This window comes from Amblyomma maculatum, chromosome 3, assembly GCF_055883805.1.
Source record: "Amblyomma maculatum isolate TAMU_Amacu chromosome 3, ASM5588380v1, whole genome shotgun sequence".
Classification (NCBI taxonomy): domain Eukaryota; kingdom Metazoa; phylum Arthropoda; class Arachnida; order Ixodida; family Ixodidae; genus Amblyomma; species Amblyomma maculatum.
In genome coordinates this window covers 141,305,336-141,332,215 of record NC_139346.1, presented here as the reverse complement: position 1 = coordinate 141,332,215, position 26,880 = coordinate 141,305,336, and the positions used below count along the sequence as shown (strand labels likewise).

The 26,880-nt window shown below is 46.5% G+C and overlaps 1 protein-coding gene across 2 annotated transcripts in view; it reads right to left on the bottom strand.

Moving 5' to 3' along the window:
* Positions 1-3,056: 3,056 nt before the first annotated feature.
* LOC146196213 (uncharacterized) overlaps positions 3,057-26,880 on the bottom strand; it is a 65,290-nt gene continuing 41,466 nt past the window's right edge. Inside the window, exons 3-5 of one of the 2 annotated variants that reach the window (XM_084596350.1) lie at positions 18,472-18,557; positions 15,352-15,468; positions 3,057-3,320 (exon numbers count right to left, since the gene is read on the bottom strand). In XM_084596350.1, coding sequence (XP_084452476.1) covers positions 3,157-3,320; positions 15,352-15,468; positions 18,472-18,557 — 367 coding nt within the window. In that variant the 3' untranslated portion in view covers positions 3,057-3,156. The remainder of the gene's footprint in view (positions 3,321-15,351; positions 15,469-18,471; positions 18,558-26,880) is intronic. The other variant, XM_084596351.1, reaches the window with a different exon arrangement.

Below are 26,880 nucleotides of genomic sequence, written 5' to 3'. Positions count from 1 at the left end.
GTAGCTTAAAAATAGACCATGCTTCACCCTCTTTACCGAGCAAGGAATGCTTAGTATACGCAGCGCATATGCTGCTAAATGTACCGCTCACGTTTTTGGGAAACCCATATACGTTGAGACCTAAGCAGAGTGAATTGTATTGTTTTCATGCGCTTCAGCAACAATCTTCGGACAGCACTTAATCAAATCATGAGTCAATGGTCACGAACGCGATTTTATGGCTATAACGAGGAACGAGATTACTTGAAGACCGGTATTCTGTAATTGTTAAACAGTTTTTTTTAACTATATTTCAGAGAATTTGCAATGTTTATGTTGTTTTTGTTCAGCCACTACCTTGAGCCGCTACCTTCAGGCAGCCGTTCGCAATCGGTGCCTCTAACTTCGGAATAGGAAAACAACAAACCCAAACTAGTTTCACAACACGAGTATTATGAAGAAATCGTAGCTAAAAAAGGCTTAGCACATTAACCTGCGTAACCAGATTGGCATTTCCTTCCGGAGTGTACAGAATGGTAGCAGGCCCCTGATGTACACCGGAAATTCAGGCGGCTAAGCTTTTCTATTTCTGCTCCATCCTGCGGCAACGACGTAGAGCTGTCCGAAAATACTTTAGCACCCGCGGCACGGCATGGGTGCTAAATTATGGCTTTCAAGTGCAAGTGCCTGCATGATAGGGTTGGCTGCTTAGCAGGTGCGATACCCGGCTGCGGCGATTATTTCTTTGCGCAGTGCAACGGCGAGGGAAGCTGACCTGTGGGCTGCAGCGTGTATATGTATCATATGCTATCGGCCATCGGCCGTATTCATTTTTTTGCTTTGTTTATAAAGTGCCCATCACGTGGTGCGCGAAGCCGCACTTTGACCCCGGCACTGTGGCATCAGCGCTTTCAATCGTCATATCCGACATTCACCGGTGTGCGATCCTTCGTTCTGCGCATTCTTGAAAACACGCCATGTTCAGACTTGAGTTTTGTGAGAATTCGGACTTTACGAGCTCAAAATTGGCGGTGCAAATGCAGTGTTCAATGCCGGTCATGCCACACCAGTGCATGCGACGCGCACGCGTAAATAACTAGATAGCAAACACAAGCAAAACATTGTTAAAAAACTTTTAAAAAGTTTTAGTGCTTTATTAGGGACCTTTAGTTTAGCACTACCGCTTACCGCCTATCGCGTGAGCATCAGTACGCACGCGCTTATCGCCCCGAGGACGACAGATGGCGTCACGTTCCCGTCAAATACCGGCGGACTTGACAAGCAGGGACAATCAGCGCATGCTATGCTGGCGGCACACCATAGGGGTAGAGGGCTGCGGTAAGCTAAAAGTCTCTATTGTTTCTTTGTATCCGCTCCCGGAGGATTGGACAGGGATGCTAACAAGGTTAGCATTTGCTGAGGAAAATTTGGAAAGCTAATAGCACTTTTAAGACTGCAGTAAAAGTCGATGCTAGCTCACCTTTGTTTATTCATAGCAGTCATGATCATCATATGAAGCTTTTCTTTCGAGGCTGAATATGAACTTACAAAATTGAAACTTATGCTCGCTTCCAAACGAGGCTGCGGTGGCCTTCAGGTAAATTATTATGAAGTGGGCTCATGCACTAGCGGGGCGCAACAGCCAATGTTTCGAGCTCTTTGTCTGCGAATTGGAAAAACATTCATGCTGTATAATGCAGTGCTTTAGTAAAATCAATGGATCAATTCTGAACCCAGCAGAATATTTTTCCGACGAGTAAGAGTGCATTTTTAATTTAATGGGCTGCTTCTACTTTTTGATTGAACCGTTAGTCGGTTCACCCCTTATAGCATCCTTCAGAACAAGCAAAGGGACTGGCATTCTTAACTGATTGATTTTTAAACTTTACTTCCACCGATATAGGAGGTTCCCCTACTCCCCTACTCAGGTACGCAGACCCGAATAGGGGGCTGGGACTCCACGACTAGAAGCTCGCAAGAATACATTGATTTGTCACGGCGTCAGCCGCCAGGCGGACGAATTTTTGTTTTGGGTCTCAAGATTTTCGCTTTATAGAACGGATTCCCAATCTTCCGAATCTTGAATGTTGGCCATTACCCCAGGCGAAAAAGGGCAGTGCCAAATTATGTGGTCTAGTGTACCTCTCTGGCCGCAGTGTTTACAGTTTTTGTATCAGATAAGCGGTTTCAAGGATTACACCAGCTAATTACCCTTGTACCGTACCCTGTCGTATTTGTTCCCTCTTGGGGCAAATTTGTCATATAGAACTACACTTAGCCCGACAGCGTGATCTACTTAATCAAGTGACGGCCTTAAACCGACGATAAGTCTCAGAAGGTGGCCTCATAGCCTAGAGCTTTTAGCTAGGAAGTGGAGGATCGCGACCATCAGCAGCATGTAAGTTCAGTGATGAATGCTTCAATCTCACAACCACAGCATTTATTTCCAAGAATGCCGTTCGATCACCATCTTTCTGGCACCAGTAATGTCTCGATTTCTCCTACGGCCTACAGTAACTTACATAACACCCAGGTGGTTGTCACATGCAAGCATGAAATCCCGAATGTTTTCATTTAAAACTAAGTTTAAAAACTTAATTGGGCGTATTTTTCTGCGGTTCTCGGTTTAAACCGTGCTTTTAACCCATAGTTGTCAAAATGAGAGCTACCTCTTCGTGCCCTTCTCCAAGGTCCCGCTTGATATAATATTTGTCACCATACCACACTAGTGATTTATAATAAAATAGGTGTTGGAAAAACATGGTAGATGTTAGGTGGAAAAGTTTTAATATATTTGTTAATTGAAAACCATGGACGCATGTAGCTATGGACAGAAATTTCCGAAAACCCAAATTCAAAGAACATTTTCTATTAGGAAGCTTTACGTAGGTTTCATCTCAACACATCAGTTATTTCCTACTCGCAACAATTGTCAAAAATGATACACTGATGTTAATGGCCCATTGATGCCACTTCATGATATCCACAGCTTCCTAGCGTTAGAGCCAAATATTTTCCCCGTAAAAGACTGGATGCATCAACATGTGCGCCTACACTAGGTACAAGTCAAATGGAGTAAGAACTTGCTTTATTTACATTCGACGTTGAAGTACAGCATAGAAGTTCGAGTTCATCCATCCTGCACTGGGCTAGGTTATAATAGCAAAAAGACAAAAACTATTTTGAAGGCGAAATTGGCTCGCATAGTCTTTTAAAATACACTTGTTGCATATTCATGCAAAGGACGTCATATGACTTTTTGCACGCCTGCAAGCTTTGAGTTGTGTAAGTAGGACGTTGATGTCTAACCTCCTTTTCTTTCTTTAGCCAAAGTTCGCATTCTGCAATTAAAGAAGAGAGAGTCATGTTATATGTGTTATGAAATAGTCAACGTACCGTGTCGCACGTACACATTCAAATGCGTAATTCCTGATGTAGTAGAGTGTTTACACGTAAGATCGAACAAAGGATGGTCGGGCGACCTTCTATATTTATTTCAAAATTTTATATATTGTTGCTTGATGACTGGAAAGAAAAGATCTGCAATCGGCTTTGCAACCAAGATGTTTTTTGAGGCACAGAGAAATAATGACTAAGAGGTGGAGCCCCGGGCTTATCGCCTTTGCTGTTTTGGCCAACTTTGGTTATGAATTACACAAAATATGTTAAAGTTAGGTACATAAAAGTTGTCCGAATAAATATATGCATGTTTTTATTTGTATGCTGTAAATTTTCGTTTTTCTGGATAGTGCACGTTTTTTTATATGTATCAAAATCCACCCACGAAACAAAATTTTACCTAATTTGCAGGCCTTTATTTAAAAAAAAACGTTGAGGCAGAGCAGCAGTATTCGTACACTATGTTCTTAGCATAGTTATCTACCAAACAGCTAAAACATATATCTATATAACGCTTCAATACAGAGATCCGATCATGCTAATTTCAAGAAAACAGCGAACAATGAAAATTTCTGAGGACAATTAGAAAAAAACCTAATTTTTTTTATGTTTTTTAAACTTTGTCCACCCATTCTCCTCAACTTCAGCTTTCAGTATTATTAAAACATATTGCATAATTTTCTTGCACTAGTAATTATGGCCACTTCAATAAGGCCCTTTGCAACGCATAGCGCACCACGCAGATCTCAAGTTTCCATGGAATTTTTAAATCATCCACAATTTTTACATTTTTGCATGTTATTGTAACAGGAAGAAATATATTTACCTAAGAGGATTAAAGATTATACACTGAGCTAGAGCCAAGGAGCTAATTTCAAGAGAACAGGGAACAATAAAACTTTCTAGAGAACTACTAGAAAAAAACCAAATTTTTTATATTTTTCAAACTTTGTCCACCTATTCTGCTCAACTACAACTTACAATATAATTAAAACATATTGCACAATTTTCTTGCACTAGTTTTTATGACCACTTCAATAAGGCTCTACTGTTTCTTTCCCTTCCACAAACAAGAGCGCAACTTCGTCCTCATTATTCTCCAGCCGTAAGTGTTGCTCCTTGTCGTTTTTTTGTCTCGGCGTTGCTAATTAGCTGTTAAAGACTTAGCAATAAATTATTCGAAATCATTTTTGTACGCGTAGAGTTCCTGATGCTCTCTGGTACTCGGCAACACACAGACGGGTTTCGCAATCACCTTCACATTAACGCGGATTACACAAAAAAGGCGATAAAGTTCAATGAGCAAGCAACGTATTCTTAACACTTTTTAGTGTAATTTTTAGTGAAATGAAAATTTGTAAGGGCATGGAGACCTTCCCTATTAAAACAGCGTTTCTGGGCTGCATTCGCTTATTCTAATGATTCGACAGTGCCCATCATTTTCATTCCTGTACACAGTGTCTGTACAGTTCCTGTACATAACGTAAAGTGCGGTTTCGAAGTTCCAAGATGAGAACCTTTACGAGGACCGGGACGGTGACCGAGCTACCGCCACCAAATGTAAGATGTTTATTGGAGCCTCACGGTGGTAGGCGATGCCTTAATACCGCGTTCCTCGGACCAGCTCTGAAATGTCAATCAGGCTTCTGGCTCCATTTCCTCGACTTCGTCGATGTGTTGCATGCGCTGCTGTCGGGCCGGAATTATTAGTTACATATATCACACACACACACACACACACACACACACACACACACACACACACACACACACACACACACACACACACACACACACACACACACACACACACACACACACACACACACACACACACACACACACACACACACACACACACACACACACACACACACACACACACACACACACACACACACACACACACACACACACACACACACACACACACACACACACACACACACACACACACACACACACACACACACACACACACACACACACACACACACACACACACACACACACACACACACACACACACACACACACACACACACACACACACACACACACACACACACACACACACACACACACACACACACACACACACACACACACACACACACACACACACACACACACACACACACACACACACACACACACACACACACACACACACACACACACACACACACACACACACACACACACACACACACACACACACACACACACACACACACACACACACACACACACACACACACACACACACACACACACACACACACACACACACACACACACACACACACACACACACACACACACACACACACACACACACACACACACACACACACACACACGACTTATGGAATAGCCCGCCTGACAGCATCGGGTCGCGGTCTGCCAAGTGCGAACTATGTCATGTTGCCCACTTGAAGCCGTGTCAGCCTCGCACGGCTCACGAACACGCCCAGAGGGCTTCGTCTGAGTAGGGGGGAAATGTCACGCTAATGACGACGATGAAGGATGGTGATGGTGTGGCAGAAGAGGAAGAAGAAGCGTTGGTTTCTGGGCGCTAGTAGGCTTCATCTTGTCCCGCTACATCAGCACTGTAAATAAACCCCCCTTCTTATTTCATCGTAACAATATATATATATATATATATATATATTGGGTGTGTTTGTTCAGGGGTGTGTTTATTCAGTCGACGCAGATGGATCCAGCTGTTTGGGAAGAGCTCGCAGCGGGGCTGCTTGGGAAGAGCTCGCAGCGGGGCGTCAGGCGTAGCGAATCACGAAGACAACGACCAACTTCGTTCTTGAGAGCGCCAGCACGCGACGCACGTTAGTGGCTATAACGATGAAGATTACCACACTACAATATATATTGCCACGTGCCTAGCGCCGCGCGACAGCCGTGTTTGGTGCCGACGACGACGAAGCGGTGGTTGGCACGAGCGGCGCGCTGGTGCTGGACTCTGTGACTCTGTGTTCGGAACTACAAGCCGAACTTATTCGCGGGTCCTCGGCTACGTGTACTTTCACGGCTCCCTCTGACTTCAGTCGTGACACTGGTGGAGGTGCCATCGATGATCCCTTCTCCTGCGGACGACCCTACGCGGCCGCCTCTCGTGACCACTCCTGTTCATCGTACCAGCCGACGGCTCCGAGGCTTGTCCCCCGAGGCCTTCCCTCTTGACGAAGAGACCTTAGCTATGGCAACGACACCGCCCGCCCGTACCATGACTGTCCCTTCCACCCCTTCGTCCTGTCTCATCCTTCAGACCCCACGTACCCCTAAACCATTTCACGGTGAGCAGTCTGAAGATGCCGAGGACTGGCTAGCTCACTATGAAAGGGCCGCGACGTTTAACGGCTGGGACGACGCTGCGAAAATGCGGAACGTCTACTTCAGCCTTGAAGACGCTGCTCGGACATGGTTCGAGAACCGCGAGGCCACATCCTCTACGTGGCCGGCCTTCCGAAGTCAGCTCCTCGGTACGTACGCCAACAGTGACCGCCGAGAGAATGCCGAGCGTACTCTGACCTCTCGAGTTCAGCGTCAGAACTAGGGGGTCGCAATGTACGTTGAAGACGTCATGCGCCTTTGCCATCGCGCCGACCCGTCCATGAGTGAGGAGAAGAAGGTTCGGCACCTGATGCACGGCGTCAAAGAACAGCTTTTTTCCGGCCTCGTGCGGAACCCGCCCACCACCGTCGCGGCGTTTCTGGCTGAAGCTGTGACCATGGAGAAACTGCTACAGCAGCGATGCAGCCAGTTCGGTCGGCCGCTGAATTCCACCTCCACACTACCGCCGTCTGACCGAACCGACTACAATCCCGGGGCAGATATGAACTCCCTTCGCGACCTCATTCGCACCGTGGTTCGCGAGGAGCTCCAGCAACTTCATGGATCATTTACTCCTGGCGCAGCTTCCCTGGCCAGCATCATCCGTGAGGAGGTCCAGAACGCACTCACGCCACCAACAAGTACAGTCGTTCCACCACCACCCCAGGGCCCCACCGAGCGGATGACTTATGCTGATGTCACACGTCGCCCAGCCCTACTACCTACCCCTTCGCCTTACACGCAACCTCAGGTCGCTGTGCACGCTGCGGCACCGCTGCCCCTTTGGGCAGATCGGCGCCAGGCGCCCCGGAAGACTGATCTCTGGCGCACTCCAGATAACCTCCCTCTCTGCTACCACTGTGGCGAGGCAGGTCACCTCTACCGGCAGTGCCCTTATCGCCAGATGGGCCTTAGGGCATTTTCCCCCGACAGCCCTCGTCCACGGCCTGGTCAGCGGCCTCAGGACATCGCCGAGTACGTCACCCGCCAGCGTACGTCACCCGCCAGTCTGCCACATTCTCCTCGTCGCGAGTCGCGCTCGCCTTCGCCTCGTCGCTCTTCACCCTCTGGGTCACGGTATACCACTGGACGCCATGGTTCCTCGAGCCCTCATCGGGAAAACTAGCTCCGGCGACCTTTGGGGGCGAGGCCGCCGCACACCGATTCGCCGTAAAGCTTCCACCGCCGCACCGCTCGATTCGCCCCGACGTCGAACGCCGAATTCCTGTCCAGTTTTCGCCGCACAGACCAGATCACCCCGACGTCGTCCGCATCGCCGACCAGTTATCACCGCCGTGTCGCTTAAATCGCCCCGACGCAGACCACACAACTGCCGCCCAGCTTCCGTCGCCGCACCGCTTGCTTCACTCCGACTTGCCGTCAACATTGAATTGTCCCGACGCCGACCACCCAACCGCCGTCCAGCTTCCGCCACCACACCGCTCACTTCACTCCGAACCGACGTCGACAGGCCCTGGTCTTGGCCGGGTCTCCCTGGACATCCCTAATATCGTCGACACGAAGGAGGTCAGCGCTTTAGTTGATACGGGAGCCGATTATTCTATCCTTAGCTGGCGGCTTACAAGGACACTGAAAAAGGTGATGACGCCATGGAACGGACCACGCATACGTACGGCAGGCGGACATGTGGTTGCACCACTGGGCATGTGTACAGCCCGGGTTACGGTGCGAGGCTGCACATTTGTTGCGACTTTTCTCGTTCTACGCGAATAATCTCGTGATGGTATTGGCATCGACTTCCTTCGTGAGCACGGTGCCACTATAGATCTACGGAACCGCTTGGTGACGTTTTCCGCCAAACTGGCCACTGAAAAGCATGAGTACCGCGGGTCCCACTCCACGCTGCGAGTCGCTGATGATAGCCTCACAGTGCCACCACGCGCCAGCATCCTCGCCAGAGTTACTTGTGACGAGCCACATCACGGCCTCCGGGTTGTTGAGCCTAATGTCTCCCTCTCACTCGCCTTGGGAGTTTCTGTGGCAAGAGGTCTTTGTTTCCTTCGTGGAAGAGAGACGGAGGTACTTGTCACCAATTTCTCCAATAAACATCGACATCTGTTCCGTGGCACTGTGATTGCTTACGTCGACCATCTGCACGAAGTCGCCGAATGTTTTGCTTCAGAGGAAGCTACACCTAGCACTGAACCGGATGATGCCGTACACGCTGTCGACATCAATTCTAGCCTTTCCTCCGTTGAAAAGAGGCAACTCCAAGATCTATTGCTGGAGTTTCGTGTGTGCTTCACGTCTTCATCTAGAGTGCAGCAAACGTCGGTCATTAAACACCGGATTATCACCCATGAAGGCACTCGGCCCATCCATCAGCAGCCCTATCGTGTGTCTCCTCGGGAGAGAGACGCTATCCAACAGCAAGTCAAGGAGATTCTCGCCGATGGCGTCATTCAACCTTCAAGCAGCCCATGGTCGTCGCCTGTAGTCCTCGTTAAAAAGAAAGACGGAACACTTCGTTTCTGCGTTGACTATCGGAAACTTGACAGTATGACAAAGAAGAACGTCTATCCGCTGCCACGGATTGATGACTCTCTCGACCGACTTCGCCGAGCCAAGTACTTCTCCTCCATTGACCTCAGGAGTGGTTATTGGCAAATTGAAGTTGATGAGAGGGACCGTGAAAAAACTGCCTTCGTAACACCAGATGGGCTCTATGAATTCCGCCTCCTCCCATTCGGGCTCTGCTGTGCTCCTGCCACCTTCCAGCGGATGATGGACACTGTGCTCACAGGTCTTAAGTGGCGGACATGCCTTGTTTATCTCGACAACGTAATAATTTTTTCACCGACGTTCACGGAACACCTGCGCCGCCTGAGAACTGTTCTCGAAGCTGTCCGGTCTGCCAACCTTTCTCTCAATCCTCAAAAGTGCCACTTCGGGTTCACCGAATTGATGTTTCTTGGGCACATCGTGAGTGCTTACGGCATCCGAGCTGACCCTGAGAAACTTGCTGCCGTTGCTGCCTTTCCCGTCCCCGCCCACAAAAAAGCAGTCCGACGGTTTTTGGGGCTGTGCTCCTATTATCGTCGCTTTATCAAAAACTTTGCGCAGACGGCCAGCCCTCTGACTCTCCTGACTCGAGATGACGCATCATTTTCCTGGGGCGCCGAGCAGCAGATGGCTTTCGACGAGTTACGACGCCGGCTCCAGTCACCCCCCGATCCTGGCACATTTCGACGATGATGCCGACACAGAATTACACACGGATGCGAGCAACGTCGGCCTTGGTGCCGTTCTAGTTCAGCACCAAGACGGGGTCTAGAAAGTAATTGCCTACGCCAGCCGTGCACTTTCCCGTGCTGAGTGTAACTATTCCACCACTGAAAAAGAATGTTTGGCGGTAGTATGGGCCGCTGCCAAGTTCCGCCCGTACCTTTATGGCCGACCTTTTCGCGTCATTACTGACCATCACTCGTTGTGTTGGCTGAAAAACTTAAAGGATCCTTGTGGCCGCTTAGCACGTTGGGCATTGCGCCTACAGGAGTTCGATTTCGATGTTATTTATAAGTCTGGCCGGAAGCACACCGATGCTGATAGCCTGTCCCGCGCCCCCGTCGGCCCTCCTTCGTCAGATGGTGCCGACGACGATAGCTTCCTCGGAGCAGTCACTACGTCCGATCTCGCCTCCAAACAGCGTGCCGACGGCGAGCTGCAACTGATTATTGACCATCTTGAAGGTGGGCATCCTACAATACCCCGGTACCTTGCTCGGGGGTTGTCGTCGTATTGCCTCCGCAACGGGGTGCTTTATGAGAAGAATTCTACGTCGAGTGCGAAAATATACCTGCTAGTTATACCGGCTGATCTAAGGCACGAAATCCTCCTGGCCTGCCACGACGAACCAACTTCAGGGCATCTTGGCTTTACACGCACCCTGAACCGAGTCCGGCAGAACTTTCTCCGAGCGTTAGACGTTACGTACAGACTTGTCGTCAATGCCAGCGGCGAAAAAAAACCCACGCTCAAGCCGTCCGGTATGTTACAATCTATTGAACCACCCCTCACACCCTTCGAGCAAGTGGGCATGGACCTTTTAGGCCCATTTCCTTTATCCTCGAACGGACACAAGTGGATCGTAGTCGCCACAGACTTCGCCACAGACTACTTAACACGCTACGCTGAAACGAAGGCCCTTGCCCGAGGTACTGCCGGCGAAGTTGCTCGATTCTTTATGAACGACATTGTGCTCAGACACGGTGCACCGTCGACCATCATTACTGACCGAGGAAAGGCGTTTACAGCTCGGCTACTGCGGGACACCTTAACTCTCAGCCATACCGAGCATCGCACAACAACAGCGTATCACCCTCAGACAAATGGATTAACGGAACGACTAAACAAAACTTTGGCGGACATGATCTCAATGTACATCGACGTTGAGCATAAAATGTGGGACGAGATCCTGCCGTATGTTACCTTCGCCTACAATACGGCGCCGCAGGAAACCACGAAGTTTACGCCGTTCCGTCTCGTATATGGCAGAGAGGCCCGCACGATGTTGGACGCGATGCTCCCGTGCGGGGAAGAAGCGGTCGAACCCGACGCCGCCCATTTCGCAGAACAGGCCGAGCAAGCCCGTCAGCTGGCCCGCTTGCACATCAAGGAGCAGCATGCCACCGACGCTCGACACTATAACCTTCGGCACAGGGAGGCCCACTACGAACCAGGGGACCAAGTGTGGGTGTGGACCCCCGTGCGTCACAAAGGCTTGAGCGAGAAACTACTCCACCGCTATTTCGGACCCTATAAGTCCTGCGCCTTTTAAACAACGTTAATTACGAAGTCATTCCAGATGGAACTGTGACCGTCAGTGTTCGACGCCAGCGGCCTGAAATTGTGCATGTGGTGCGCTTAAAGCCGTGCTTTTCGCTTGACTGAGCGTTCCCTGCAAGAGAAACCTTGCGTTATTGTACAGTTCACCTCTCGCCTAATTTTTTTTTCTCACCTTGTCATCGGGACGATGTTTTCTTTCACGGGAGGGGGGGGGATAATACCACGTGCCTAGCGCCGCGCGACAGCCGTGTTTGGTGCCAACTACGACGAAGCGGTGGTTGGCACGAGCGGCGCGCTGGTGCTGGACTCTGTGTTCGGAACTACAAGCTGACCTTATTCGCGGGTCCTCGGCTACGTGTACTTTCACGGCTCCCTCTGACTTCAGTCGTGACAATATATATATATATATATATATATATATATATATATATATATATATATATATATATATATATATGGAGTAGCTGAAAACAGAATATGCATTTTGTTACCAGTCTAGAAACATTTTGCAGGCCCGTGCTCGACCAAAAATTGATGGGCGGTGCGGAAGAAAGGCCTTCATAACTTTCAAGGGCTGGGAACCGCTCTCTCCAAAGCCCTGCTGGGCACGTGAGAAACGTATTTTTGTTGTTCTTTTCTAAGGTTCCTGCTGTCTGCGTTGCAACGTAGGGGCACAACGACGACGCCTTCCACCCTGCCCACAGGAGGGCGCATGGCGCATGCCATCTACCGCCAGCTATGAAGAACAAACGCTGCAACGCGCGCGCGCCATCGCTGCCGAGTAGAGCGGCTCATCTCGAATCTGGCACGGAAGGAGCACTGTATTATCGGCGGGGTTCTGGCAAATAAGCGCTGCAGTAGAATTAGCCTCAAATGATTTCGCCTCTTAAAGGGTCTTAAGCGCCTCAAGAATTTTCATATTCACACTTTGTCCTGTGGCTCCTTGAATGTCAAAGGCTGGCCCAGGCTACGTTGTGTGTTGGTTTATAGGGAAAGAAAGGCACATATCTGTCACATTTTTCTGCTGAAACCTTAACCGCATGGCAAGAGCTTGTCTTCCTTCTCCTTGAAGGTCAAATGAAGGTCAAATTGAAACCCATGTGAGTACCGGTTCTACCTAGCGTAGTGAAGCTTTCGCTTCAAAATGCTCGTGGCATTGCGTAGATCATTCTGTGCGTTACAAGCAAAGTGATAAGGCGGCGTGCCGGCGGTTGCTGGCAGCTGTTCGCGGCAATACGCACGCAGAAGGTAAACCACGCGTGAAACTATTATTCATTGACATTTCGGCCTCGAGTCGGCCGTCCTCAGAATATCTGAATCTATTTGAAAGCACGGATATATAGATAAGAAAATAACAACGAAGGATAACATAGCATACAGCATCGCAAAAAAGAAGGGGGCCCAGCGTGTGGTTGCAAGATGATGCATCATGTCAAAGTAGTCGTAAGAAGCGTGTGCTGAAAAATATAGTACTCCATCTTTAGTGACTGGAGAACTCCATCGCAGTGGTTGTAGCGTGCATGCGCGTAACATGCCATTGCTACACTGTCAGTCACATGAAAAATCCACAAATGGAGGGAAGGAAAAGGCATAAAAATAAGTATTTGCACATCATATACTGAAAAGAGGGAGGCAACAGCAAGCAAAAGCAGGCTGAACGTATTGCTACAGCCGGGAGGACACCTTGTAGTAATATTTCATTTCATTTCATTTTATTACCCTAAAGGCCCAAGTGGGCATAACACAGGGGGGGGGGGGGAGAGAAGTCATCAAAACATCGTCAAAACATTACATAGTGTGATTACATGTCAACAATACAAGCAAAATTGATCGGCCAGGCTGTGCGCGGACTATTTTCGTCACTCCTCATCAGGCTCCAGAATATGTGATAAACCCACATCCTACAACACTAATAATAACGTACTCTGATGCCAGCGTTTCAAGCACCTAGCAGGACGAGAAAAACGAATAAACTGATACTTAGAAATTTGAGCATTTTTAAGAGCGGGAGAATTATTATTAATTTAGGACTTACTTCAGCGCTGTACTTATGAAGCGTTTTCGTTTAGGATTAAAAAGCGGGCATATATATTCTTGGGTAGCTTCTCAGTGCTAATTTGACTTATTTTATGCAAACTGCCGACACCTTCAATTTACTCAGTGGAAGCGTTTCTTCAGATTACCTCTATAGCCTCTCCAGAAGCCAGAAGGCTCGCATCCTTACTGAATTTTGGTGCTCTGTATTGTTGTATCGGCAGCCTTATCATGAATTTCTGGACGCTAGCATTGAAGCGTGATAAGCGTATATGCATTCAATCTACAGCCCCCCCCCCCCCCCCAAAAAAAAAAAAAAAAATGTCCTTTAATGATTTTCGCACATCAGCGTTTCCTGTCAAGGTGCCTTTTGGCAGAGATGATTTTGCCATGACTCGTCAATCGCCGCTTTTTTAATAAGGTAGGTACCAGTGATCACTGTTTTTTATTGCCCTGGTGCCGAGTTATTTTGGTACATATTACAGCGAGCACTTAAGAAGGTCATTGAAATGACAGATACTTGTATTCGGGTTTTCGGGATGAGAAAAACTGTTATTTGCCTAGTGATTTATTCATGTTGATGGGACAATTCAGTTTATGGAAGAGCCGAATGAGGGACCGTCATGCCGAATCTCCATGATCATCAAAGTTTGTATTCCTGGAGCAGTGCGCTTTGATGCAAGGAGTGTAAGCTGTTTGGGAATAAGGGCCGCTAATTTGGCTACCGTGTCTTGATACCGTGTCTTGATACGTGGGTGTGCTTCCCGAAGTTTTTCGCATTTTTGATAGTAGGGAACTGCTGTGAGCGGGTTAGTATTATGCAGCCCCATGATTTGGTGATTTAACGGCTCGTGTCCTCCTTTTTGGAAGTTTTTCATGCAAGAAAAACAGTTTGTGTTTGTGGAGTTTAACTTCCCAAAGAGACTCAGTCTATGAGAGACATCGCAGTGGAGAACTCCGGATATTTCTACCACCTGGACTTCATTAACGTGCATTGACATTGCAAAGCTCATGGGCGCCTTACTTTTCGCCTCAGTCGAAAAATGGCCGGGATTCGATCTCGCACCCTTGGGAAGAGTAGCCATCGTGTGCCGTAACTACTGCGCCACCCCGGCGAGGCGCAAGAAAAAAAGAAAAGTTCCTTGAGTGGCTTAATCGCTAGCATGTGTGGCTCGCATACCAAAGGTCGTAGACTGAAATCCCGTCTAAAGCCTACAATATTTTATTTAGGTACAGTTATTTTGTTCACATAGTTCAATCATTCAATTTACGTGTGGCCTGAATTTGCATTCGCCATCATATTTGTATTAACTTCTTTTAACGTGTGACCTCTCATTTCGCCGGAGTGATGTGGGGTGTTTGAAATACCCATGTACGGTCACGTGGTTGTTGTTTTATGACGTTATCGAGCAATGTGGTCTGTTGCAAAATGCTCCTAAAGGAGAAGGCAGGGTTTTACGCTTATCGGGGTTTAAAGCTATCGCATTTATATGCGGTGACCACTTTATTAAAATGAAAAGGAAGGCAAAGGGACTACGTCATTATTTATGAACACCTTAATTGCGGTGGAGACTGGGGAAGGATTTAACACACTTGATCAAGAGCATTCTTGTAGAGACGTATCACCGCTTACTAGCCTCCAGCAGTACTTCCTGACTGTGACTTTTACCTCAGCATATTAACTGATCTGCACATCATCCGTATATTCCGCATGCTCACGACTCCAACCTGACCCATATCTGCTTTCATCGTCTCGTGGCATGAGTGTGTTCAAATACTTACTGTGCACCTTTTCGTTTCCTTCTTCTGCAGATACTTCTGGGACATCTTCAGATATCTTCTCAACAACGTAGCAAGCGTTTTGCATAACCTCCAGGACTTTATATTCCACGGTACCTGCTTTGGAGAAAACGATAATGGCGCTCACTTTTTTCGTCCGACAGAAAAGCGCGAGCAGGTGTCGTTCCCGTCAGCTTATATTCCTGTTGACTGACAGCGACAGTTTGGACTGAAGATATTTCAACTGTAGAGCTCACGTAGAGCTGCGGCTGTTAATCCCACTCGTTTAAAATATATTTACAATCTCATACTGCGCAGTATGCTGACATTCCATTCTCTCACACTTACTCACTAGCATATAATTGCAAGCAACCGAGTTCCACGAAACACACTTAGTTATAGATACAAAGCCCCGCTTAACAAAGGCCTGTGAACGTGCCTGCGTTGTTTAGGAGCAGCATGCCTCATTATATTGAACTTAATACCAGGGTGCCAGTGGAAACACAAAGACGCGTACACAAGAAAGAGAAGGTAGACACGGTCGGTCGCTGAATTATCAGAGCGTCCGCCCGTGTCTACCTCCTCTTTCTTGTGTACACGTCTTTGTGTTTCCGCTGGCACCCCTGGTATTAAGTTCAACATGCACCAACTGGCCCAAGACCTAACGTTATTATTACGGTTCACCATAGCCTCCTTTATATAAAGGAGGCTAGGGCCTCACTCAGGATCCAAGGCCTGAGAGGTTCAATTCCCATGCTAAAGTAGTTACCCGATTTGGCCGCTCCTGTCGTGCTATAACCCACTGGACTACCAGTTCCTGGAAACATATCTCATAGCAAGGGTGGCTTTGGGACGTTAAACCCCACAAACAAACAAAACAAATCAGTTTATGAACATGTGACTAGCCAAATATTCATTGCCAGAGCTTCGCATCACGTCCACTCCTTTTAGTGTTCTCCTCGACATGTCTGCTCTAAAGCTCGTGCATTAAATATGCGCAAATTGCATTCGAATAAATACGGTGTTCCAAATCCTTATTATCTTGCCATTTTAAAGGGGTATGGTTTGCAGGCAAATGTATTGCAGGATATTTTTTAGGCAATGGTCGGAGCGCGAGGTGTATACTTAACGTCACTGAAAGCATTCAAATGGCATTATCCGCAGCCAGAAATCAAGACTGAAACACCATGACTAACCCCTCGGAGGAGCAGTGGGAGGCTATTCTGCTCAGCGATGATCCTGACCGTCAGCACTGGCTGGTGGGGAGGGCCAGCGCAGCAGCAGCAGCCAATGGATTACCAGACTAGGCGGCCCACCCACATGTTCTGAGAATACTGAATAAATAAAGATGTTTTCAATCAATCAATACATGAATTTCAGAGTAGCGCAGCCAGCGGCTTTCAACGATTTGGATAGATATTAGACAGAGGCGGTATTCATCGGAACATACCACATACCTAATCGGGAACTAGCCCGCCAAGCAACCGTTGCGGGAACTAAGGCACTGTGAAAAGCATTATTCGCACGAGTCGAAAAACGACAAAGGGCTCTCAAAATTGGCATGTACGCAAGGAAATCGTTGCCGGGATTATGTAATCATCAAAAAAGAGCAAGTTCATTGACCAAATCATAGCATTTGCGTTTTTGCGAATTATGGGATTCGTTGTCCCCATGCCGCAAGTGAACTTGTCGATTTTTCACTCAAAATAGGGTGGTTGCAACGTAGCGGCAAGGGTTTGATAGCATACATCCACTTAGTCGTTTCTGTTCACGGATTTCTAGGTATCATAAAGGAAAGGCGCAGTATCTGTCACATTTGTTTCTGTGGACACCTGAACCGCGCCGTAGAGGAAGGAAGGGAGGGAGGTAGGAGGGAAAGTGGAAATAGAGAAAGAGGATTGAGCATTATATCCATTCTTCTCTCGCCTTTTGACTAAGCTCCCTCTGATGTGCGACCAAAAGGAACGAAAACAAGTCGCGAGGGTGTCCCACCGCGCCCTGTTCCGCCACCAGCACTTTGGAGCACCCAGTGAGAGAGTGCGCCCGTAAAGCTGTATTAATGTCAACGGGAAGGGGTAATAAACGGTAATAACTGTGTAATAAACGGCGAAGCGTCGCCCTAACGGGTTGCGAGTAGTCGCCAGCAGCACTCTTTAAAATTTATTGTAAGTTATAAGGTCCACACAGAGCTTTGTAATTTGACACGAGGGCTCGCCTGGACCACAAGTATGAATTTCTGGCATTAAAAGTATACTACCGTGAATATCGTTTCAGGGTCCTTCTAACTACGACTTGAAACGGTTGACACTTAGAATACACCTTTTGCTAAATGTTCTGGGGTACTTATCACTGCTGAGGAACAACTGACGAGAGCTTCTGGTTTTACCCTCTCTCCATTTTACCACAGGCTTTGTTGCGTAAATTTTTTTTGAACAGAATAACAGGAGAGCATAGGTCTAATGCGACCATCCTATCAAATGCTTTGCTTTCCTCACCGGATGCAGAGTAACAACTGGTGATGATATCTTCACTGCGCTGCCCAGTGTGGCTTGGCTTGGTTTCGTTTGGATTATGGGGCTTGATATACCAAAACATCTCAGGCTATGTGAGACGCCGTAGTGGTGGGTTCTGTAAAATTAACTTCCTGAGGTTCTTTAATGTGCACTGACATCGCACAGTGTCTTTCGTCTTCATGGAAACGCGGCCGTAGTAGCTGGCACTGACCATAGATAGTCCTCGCCTGCCTCACTAGCTGAGCGGCCTAACTACTAAAACGCAGTGGCTGGTCATTTTGTTTCGCGACTGTAAAATTATTAGTGTTGAGTTGAGTGCTTCTAGGTCTTGTTCCATCCATCCACAGTCCCTTAGCAACAACATATGAGTTGGGTTGTATACGAACATAAGTATCAGGTGAGATCGAACACATAAAAAACTGCTTCCGAGTCGAATTGTGCGCATAGGTGCTATTCCAGTTCCGTGTCAGACAGAATCTTATTTTACTCTGCCAATATCTACTATCCGGGACAGGAACGTGATATCCGTGGATTTTCACTTGTTGCTTTATTTTTTTTTTAACACCGAAGCACTAATTGTAGGCGTAATGTTTGTATGTCCTAGTTTTACCTATGTTGGCTTCATCTCCAAGGGGCATATATTGCAGCACTGCAGGATCTGACGGCTTCACAGAGGCCATGTACATCTTGGTATCCCTGAAACAAGAATATTTCATATCTTGAACAAATTGATCCTACTGTCCACTTCCCCTTCGAACTTCAAGGCTGGGGGTCCCACCAATCAACCCAAACATAGCTCAAAAGAATAAGGCACTGTCTAAGGTGAGAGGATGAAGGATAAAAGAGAAAATAAGTAACACACTCCATCAAACAATTCCTAAAGATATCTACAAATCCGAATTAAAATCCTCCCACTGCTTCCCTACATACTCATCATTTAACTCAAGTACATAAATATAAATTATACTTCATAGTCAACTTTAACTTACCTCCCTCACTTCTTTCACGTCTCCTTTCTTTCACGTCTCATCCTTCCAAAACCTTTCTCAAAAAAAAAAAAAAAACAAGGAGGGAGGACGGGGGAGGGGGAGGGGATGGGGAGGGGAAGCCAACAATAATACTAATTCTCACTAATTCATTTAACACCAAGCACAGCTCGCCTCCAGGACTGTCTCCTTCCAACAAAAAGTGCTTCTCAGTATACCCAAGGGATCATTCCCGAAAATTAGCTATCTTATATAGGGAACAAAACCTTGGGGGACATCCGGGGAGGGGACGTATCCAGGGTGACGTTTGTTGGGCAGAATATAAACGCGGGGGGGGGGGGGGGGGGGACTCTAACTCTCACTAAATCATTCCAGAACTCAACTGAGCGGCAATAGGCGACATCCAAGCAAGACCCATCTCCAACTGAAGCGCCATCAAACAACATATAATTAAGATTCATCTCCAAAACAAGTCCGGATACCGAAAACCCCAAGCAAGCCCTGATTCATCCAACTAAATCAAAATGTTATCGTCAAGAATCATGTAAATATCTAAATAAAAATGTTAACATCAATAATCACGTAAATAGTAACCCAACAATTCCAATCACAAAAAGCAATCAAATAAATCCGCTATTGGCTGGCCCGTTCCCGTGGCGGCGGTTGGGCTGGATAGTAGACTTTTTATTTTTTTTGTTTACCATTTTTTTAACCTTTCTTTTTCCTTTTTTTTCTCTCTCTTCAATGCAATATTGTTTATTGGAATAATCCCTATTCATTTTATTCTAATTGGATTAAGCCCGTTATACTATGTGGCACGGGCAGAGGCTCTTTATTTTTCTTTCCTTTTCACGCCTCAACGTAATATATGTATATATATATATGTCCACTTCCCCTCACACTTGGAATACTACAAGAATGACCCTCGTGGTTCTTAAATAGTCTCTTTTCAGCAGAGGTACTAAATACTAAACTTTGGCCTGCAAATTATTTAACCGGTAGTGCAAGGTGCGTATCCCGCACCTCATGCTCACGTATACTCCTCACGCGAACACGGCAATTTATTTATTTCTCAAAGGCACTTAACCAACATTGCCGAAGGGGGGGGGGGGGGGGGTGAAATTGTAGTACTTATAGGACTTTTATGGCGCATTAAAAGTGAACGGTACTGACGATCGATGGTCGCCACTTAGGATGAAAGGCCATTGCAGTTGTTGGCTGTATTAAGGAAAAAAAAAAAAACCTGCTGATATGATACAATGCGTTTTGTTGTGTTGTGTTGGGTTTAATGGCGCATAAACAGCTAATGCTATCATGCGCCAAACACGAGATGTAATATGTTTTGTTAGAAATACGAACTGCCAATATTAAGGACATTACAACTTGTTTAGGAGCCCCCCCCCCCCCCCCCCCCCCCCCCATTGCCTCCTCTAAGAATTTAAAAACACTGGATGTATCGACAATTGCATCCTCCCCGAAGAGCAAGGTGGGATGAAATGAAATTTGCTCTCTGTAGAAGTGTGTAAAATATTTTTCTCTCAGTTTCTCGAACTTTATGCAGGAGAATACAATATGGTTTATAGTGACCTCCTCTCCACATCCTTCACATATAGGCCTTTCTTTTTTCCTAAGAATGAAGTTGTGCGTCAGATGGGCATGTCCGAAACGGAGGCGACACAAAAGTACTTCAAATATGCGCTTCTGATGGGTACATGACTTCCATTCCTCGAGTTTTGGTTTTACAGCATGCAGTTTGTTGTTTGCTTCATTGTCCTATGAAGCTTGCCATTTTCTTCTTAGTTCTGTTTGTACAATGTTTTTTACATCCCGATATGGCATACGTACTTTCCGAATTTCTACATTGCAGGCAGCTGCAGCAATTGCATCGGCTCTCTCATTGCCTCTGATCTCTATGTGGCTTGGTATTCAGCAGAACTTTATTTCCTGTCGCCGTGTTTTTGCTGCTATTATGGTATGCATTATGGCTCCCACTAAGGGCTCTACTGCCTTACTGAAATATAGAGCTGTGATTGCAATGAGGGAATCAGTGAAGATTATGCTTTTGCTATGTTTTTATTCCATATATGTTTTACTGCTACGGAAATGGCATAACTTTCAGCAGTGAAAACTGATGCGCATTTAGGTAGTCTTACTATTTTTTCCCATTTGTCTTGCACTATGGCGCTTCCCACATGATTTGTTGTCTTAGAACCATCAGTATAAAAAGCCCTATAATTTTTATATTTTCCTTCCAGAGCCAACACCTCTTGTAGCATGTGTTCATGACGAGAAATGTTTTTTTGAAACTGTGTAATTGTGAAATCACATAAACAGGGGAGACTGTACCAGGGTGATATTGAATCTTGCCTCGGGGCGATGTTTGGAAGGCTCCGCAGTATTTCTAGTTCTATTCATTCTTCCTCAAAACTGAGAGGTAAAGGTTTGATTGAGTGTGGCTTGTTTTGGAACAATATTCCGGAGGTGCACTTTGTAACTATGGGTTAGCATATATGATTTGGCAGGGATTGTAATTTCAAAACATACGAGCGACTAAGTAACGATCTTCTGTATTCGAATGAAGGCTCATTTTTATCTACGTCGAAGCTGTTTATAGGAGATGTGCGCTAAGCACCAGTTTACCGACGCATGCCTAGGTTATGCACCGGATCTAATCATTTCAAATAGGATGGTCTTGTGGACCCATAGACTATAGAGTCATAGTCTAAACAACAACGTACAACAGATCGGTATATGTGTAGCAGAGATTTCCTATCACACCCCCACTGTTTTCGTGAAAGTACTTTGAGTATGTTTAGTGATTTTGAAGCTTTCTTTTTAAGGCACTGATATGCGGTAGGAATGTGAGTTTTTTGTCAAAAGTTATCACTAGAAACTTGTGTTCGTTTTTAACTGGTAGTTCATTCCCATTTATGTACCGAGTGGGATTGACGTTTATGCCTCGCTTTAGCGAAAACATAACCGCCACTGTTTTCTTCAGAGAAAACTGAAACCTATTTTTGTTTGCCCATGTTACTAATTTATTTATTGTTAATTGTACAGATTATGACCAGCAGCTTACCGGTATCGCTCAAGAGGAAAGTACACAACAGTTGCATCTTACCTGCACTCACCTATGAGGCTGAAACGTGGAGGCTAACCAAGAGGGTTCTACTTAAGTTGAGGACAACCCAGAGGGTTACGGAACGAAAAATGGTAGGGACAACATTAGGAGATAGGAAGCGTGCTGAGTGGGTCAGAAAAATCACTCAATTTACCGACATTCTAGGAGATATTAAGAAGACGAAATGGACATGGACAGGACATGTAGTGCGAAGAGAGGATAACCGATGGCCGCTTAGAGTAACAAACTGGATTGCAAGGGAAGGAAAGCGTAGCGGGGGTGGCCGAAAGTTAGGTGGGCGGATGAGGTTAACACGTTCGCAGGGGTCAAGTGGACGCAGCTAGCACAGAACTGGGTTAATTGGAGAAATATGGGAGAGGCCTTCGCCCTGCAGTGGGTTAGTCAGGCTGATGACGACGACGATGATGATGATGAGGATGAAGTTTACTTGTCTTTCACAGGTTGATACATTTGAGGAGGTGCTGATCGGGAGGTCATCGACATAGGCGGAATACATAATAGATTTAGGTATTGCTCCGTTAATTCAATTCATTTTTGCAATAAAGATTGTGGGACTTAAAATACAGCCGTGAGTGACACCGTTTTTCAGGGTAAAATTTTTTGACAGGACTGAGCCAAGACGAACTTAAAATTTACGGTTTGACAGAAAGTCGCTCAAAACTTTCAGCATCCTGTCATGTATGCCTAAATCTCCTAGGTCCCGCAGTATTCCATATCTCCACGTGGTGTCGAATGCCTTCTCCAAGTCGAAAAAGACAGCAAGGCAGTGCTGTTTGTGTATGAATGCATCTCTGATTGTATTTTCGAGTCGGACTGAGTGATCTGTAGTTGAGCATGTTTTTTTAAAACCACAATGATGATTATCGAGAAGTTGGCGAGACTCTAAAACGAAGGTTAGTCTGATGTTTAAAATGGCTTCAAAAATTTTGTCAGGGGAGGTGGGTGGTTTTCCGGCTTTCAGGAAAGGCACAATAAGAGCCTCTTTCCAGACTTCTGGCATTTTGCCATTTACCCATATCTTGTTGAAGAATTTTAAAAGTGTGTGCACTGAGGAATCAGATAGATGTGCAAGCATTTCGAAGTGTATTTCATCCTTGCCAGGCGGAGTCTGTTTGCCAGCAGCTAGGACTTTCTCTAACTCTTGAAGTGTGACTAAACTATTGTATGGTTTGTTTTACCTCTGTCTTTTGGAAGTCTGTTTTTCAGCTGTGCTTTTGTACCTTAAAAAGATTCTGGGTAGTTAGAAGAACTGGAAATATTGTAGAAGTGCTCGCCTAGTATGTCCGCCTATTCTTTTATACTTGTTGATACTCCTGGGGGCGTTAAAACCGGAATTGTGAAGGGAGAGTAAGTACCGTTTAGTTTTTGTACCTGTTCCCGCAATTTTTTTGAAGTGATTGAGCTATTTATAGATGATATGTAGTTCTTCCAGGATGGTTTTTCTGCATTTCGGCGAATATACCGGGCCCTGGCTCTCGCTTTCTTAAAAAGTATTAGGTTTACATGCGACGGATACCTTCGAAATGTTTCCCAAGCTTTGTTTTGTTGTTTTTTTGCATCTCTGGACCACCATACTTTGCGGTGGCATTTTACCATTCCTGTGGATTATGGAATAGCCCGGTGAGCAGGATTTATAATACAAGTTGTGAACAATTTGCTCAGTTCGTCAGTATTATGAGTTTATGGAAAGATTTCATCCAAATTAGCTTCCGTTTTAAAAACGTCCCAGTCTGCCATATGAAGTTTCCAGCGTCGTGGTTTTCTGGGGTTGACAAGTTGGTGCAGATGATAAAGTGATTAGTGTGGGTAAGTAGTCGCTTCCATAGGGGTTGTCCAAAACATCCCAATTAAAATCACTAAAACACCGGGTGAGCTAAAAGACAAACATATGCAGCTCATTTTCTCCGAGCTTGGAGAGCAGTAAGTAGGTTTACCGGTGTTTGGCAAGCAAACGTTATCGCATAAAATAAAATACTCTATAATCTGGCCTCGGATGTCAGTTTTTTCACTCCTCCAAAATGAAGAGTGGGCGTTGAGATCTCCTACCAGCAGAAAAGGTTCTGGGAGTTGATTTAATATGTGGCTGGAGATACACACTGCATATAGTGATTGTTTTGAAAGTTACGAGAGTGGCAGCCACAGCTTCCCACCCAGTTGTTAGTTTGAGTTATTGAGCTCATATACTGTTTTGAACTAGGATGGCAACGCCGCCAGGGAGCCTATTTATCTGCTCTCTGTCGCAGTGAAAGACGTTGTAATTTTTTAAGATTCTTGTGTGCTGGGGAGCCAGGTTAGTTTTCTGTAAGCATAGAGCGAAAGGTGAGTGTACTGCTAGTATGTCTTCTATATCCTGTAAGATATTTATCAGTCCCCTGCAGTTACAATTTACTATGAAAGCCATCCTATCCTAAGTGGGTAAACAGAAACGAACTAGGGAGCTTTTGGCCCCGTAATTCGGGGTTTGTCTTTTTTAGCTTTTTCCAATGAGTCCCGCCGCCTCTGGGATGTTGACGGCTGAGGCCTATCTTGGTTTGTTATGTCCATTACATCTTCTAATGCAATAGACTTCCGTGCAGAACGCAGGGAGAGATTTGAGTTTGGTTTCCCCGTGGGCGGGGAGTCCTTGTGGCCGGTCGGCTGCACGGCCTGCTTAGCGTGAGGTGGAGTAGCACGAGCCACTGCCACCTGGGGCGCAGATGCTCCTGCGCCAGGCTCACTGTTATTGGCCTGGACAGGTGCTGAAGCTTGCTGCGGCGCCGCGCCCTCTTGCGCCACAACAGAGTATGCAGGTTTGTGCAGCAATGACAGCCGGATTCGAGCTTCTTTGTAGGTAATGTTTTCTTTGACTTTCAGTGTTACATTTTCTTTTTCCTTTTTCCATGTTGGACAGGTTCGTGAATAGGCTGCATGGTGACCTTCACAGTTTATGCACAGATATGATTCGTTTTGGCAGTTTTCGACAGCCTGTTCATGCGAAGCACATTTCGCCCAGGTCTGTTGGCCCCTGTAGCTCTGGGAACTGTGGCCATACATTTGACAGTTGTAACAAACGACGTGGGTTGGGAATGTACGGTTTGACATTAAGTTTCATGTATCCCACTTCAACAGTGTCTGGAAGTTTGCTCGAGGCAAATGTGAGTAGGAAGTGCTTAGTCAGTATTTCTTTCCCATCTGGCCGTATTTTTATTCTGTACACATTTGTCACATTCTGTTCTTGCAGTCCTTCAAGTTCATCTTCTGTTAAATGTATGAGGTCATAGTCTGAGATTACTCCACGAACGGTATTCAAAGAACGGTGTTGACTGATTTGTTAGGAGGATTTCTCCAAACGAAGTTAGCCGAGGCAGTTTTTCAAATTGGTGTTTATAGAGTATTTTCAGTAGCAGATCACCTTTTGGGAAGGAGGAGGAGGAAGATGAGGAGGAAAGGCAGGGAGGCTAACCAGTAAAAGCAACCGGTTTGGTACCCTGCACTGGGGGAAGAGGATGAGTGGATATAAAAGTTGTGAGAGGGATAGTTGAAGTTATTACAGTCACATAACAGACACGCCACATCACATCACGTTACAGTCATGTCACAGCAAACTCATAGTCTTTCGATTAGGCCTGTACTTCTCATAAAGCGGAACAGTGCCTGGGAGGCCTTCGCCGCAGACGATCGCCGTGGCCAGGGACCTAAAATCTTAGTTTTACTCAATGGACGTCCACCTAGATGCTCCAGCGAACGGCACAGACACTGTCTTTCCTCACTGTATATCGGGCACTCACAAACAATGTGGCCTATAGACTCGTCGCATCCACAGTTTGTACATGTAGGGCTGTTTGCCATGCGTATCATAAAAGAATACGAGTTTGTGAATGCTACACCAACCCACAAGCGGCACAGCAAAGTTTCTTCGCGTCGGGGTAGGCCAGGTGGAAGGCGGAGCTTCAGGTCAGGGTCCAGGGATTTTAAGCGGCAGTTCGCAAACTGGCCAGAATTCCACAAGGAGAGTGTGTGTTCCCGCGCAAGTGCGCGAAGCCTACCCGCTACGTCGGCCCGGAAAAGGGAATCAACCCACAATCGCCGTCTTGGTGGGCTGTTCGTGCGACTTCGTCCGCCCGATGATTGCCCGCTGTGCCGCTGTGTCCTGGAAGCCACTGGAAGATGATGTCATGTCCTCCATTAATTGCACAGTGATGAATTTGTCGTATTTCCGCAACGAGTTGTTCATGAGCTCCACGGCGAAGAGCCGCTTTTAATGCTTGCAGGGCTTCTTTTGAATCTGTGAAAATAGACCGCCGCTAGGGGCTCTGCTGACTAATATGCCTAATTGCGACACGAAGAGCGGTTAGCTCTGCAGCTGTTCGAGAAGTCTGGTGAATAGTGCTAACTTTTATTTCTGTATTAATTGAAGGTATGACCATGGAGCCTGAAGAACTCACGGCATTCACTGAACCATCGGTGTAGACGTGCAAACGATTTGCATGGTACTCATGGAAGTATTCAAGAGTGATTTGTTTCAGTTCTGTCGTCGATAGCTCTACCTTCTTCCTGATCCTGGGTATTGAAAGAAGCACGTGTGGTTTATGCAGGCTTCATATTGGAGAGGACGGTCTAGATGCGGGGGTAAACTGGGACGGCAATATAGCGCGATGCGCATCAACGGTCTTTGTAAAGGAAGTACGCGGCCTGGTAATACGAAGACTGGCCAAATGATGACAGGGAACCCGAGAGATGTGTCGGAAATGTTCCCTCAGGGAGTCAACTGTTAGATAGATATGGGATGCTCCTGTGCAGTTGAAATGGTACCGGCCGTAGAGGCACATTTCGGCAATCCCAGGCAGGTTCGCAGAGCTTGAGCTTGAACGCTCTGTAGAATATTAAGTTGGTTTCCTTGATATTTTCAAGT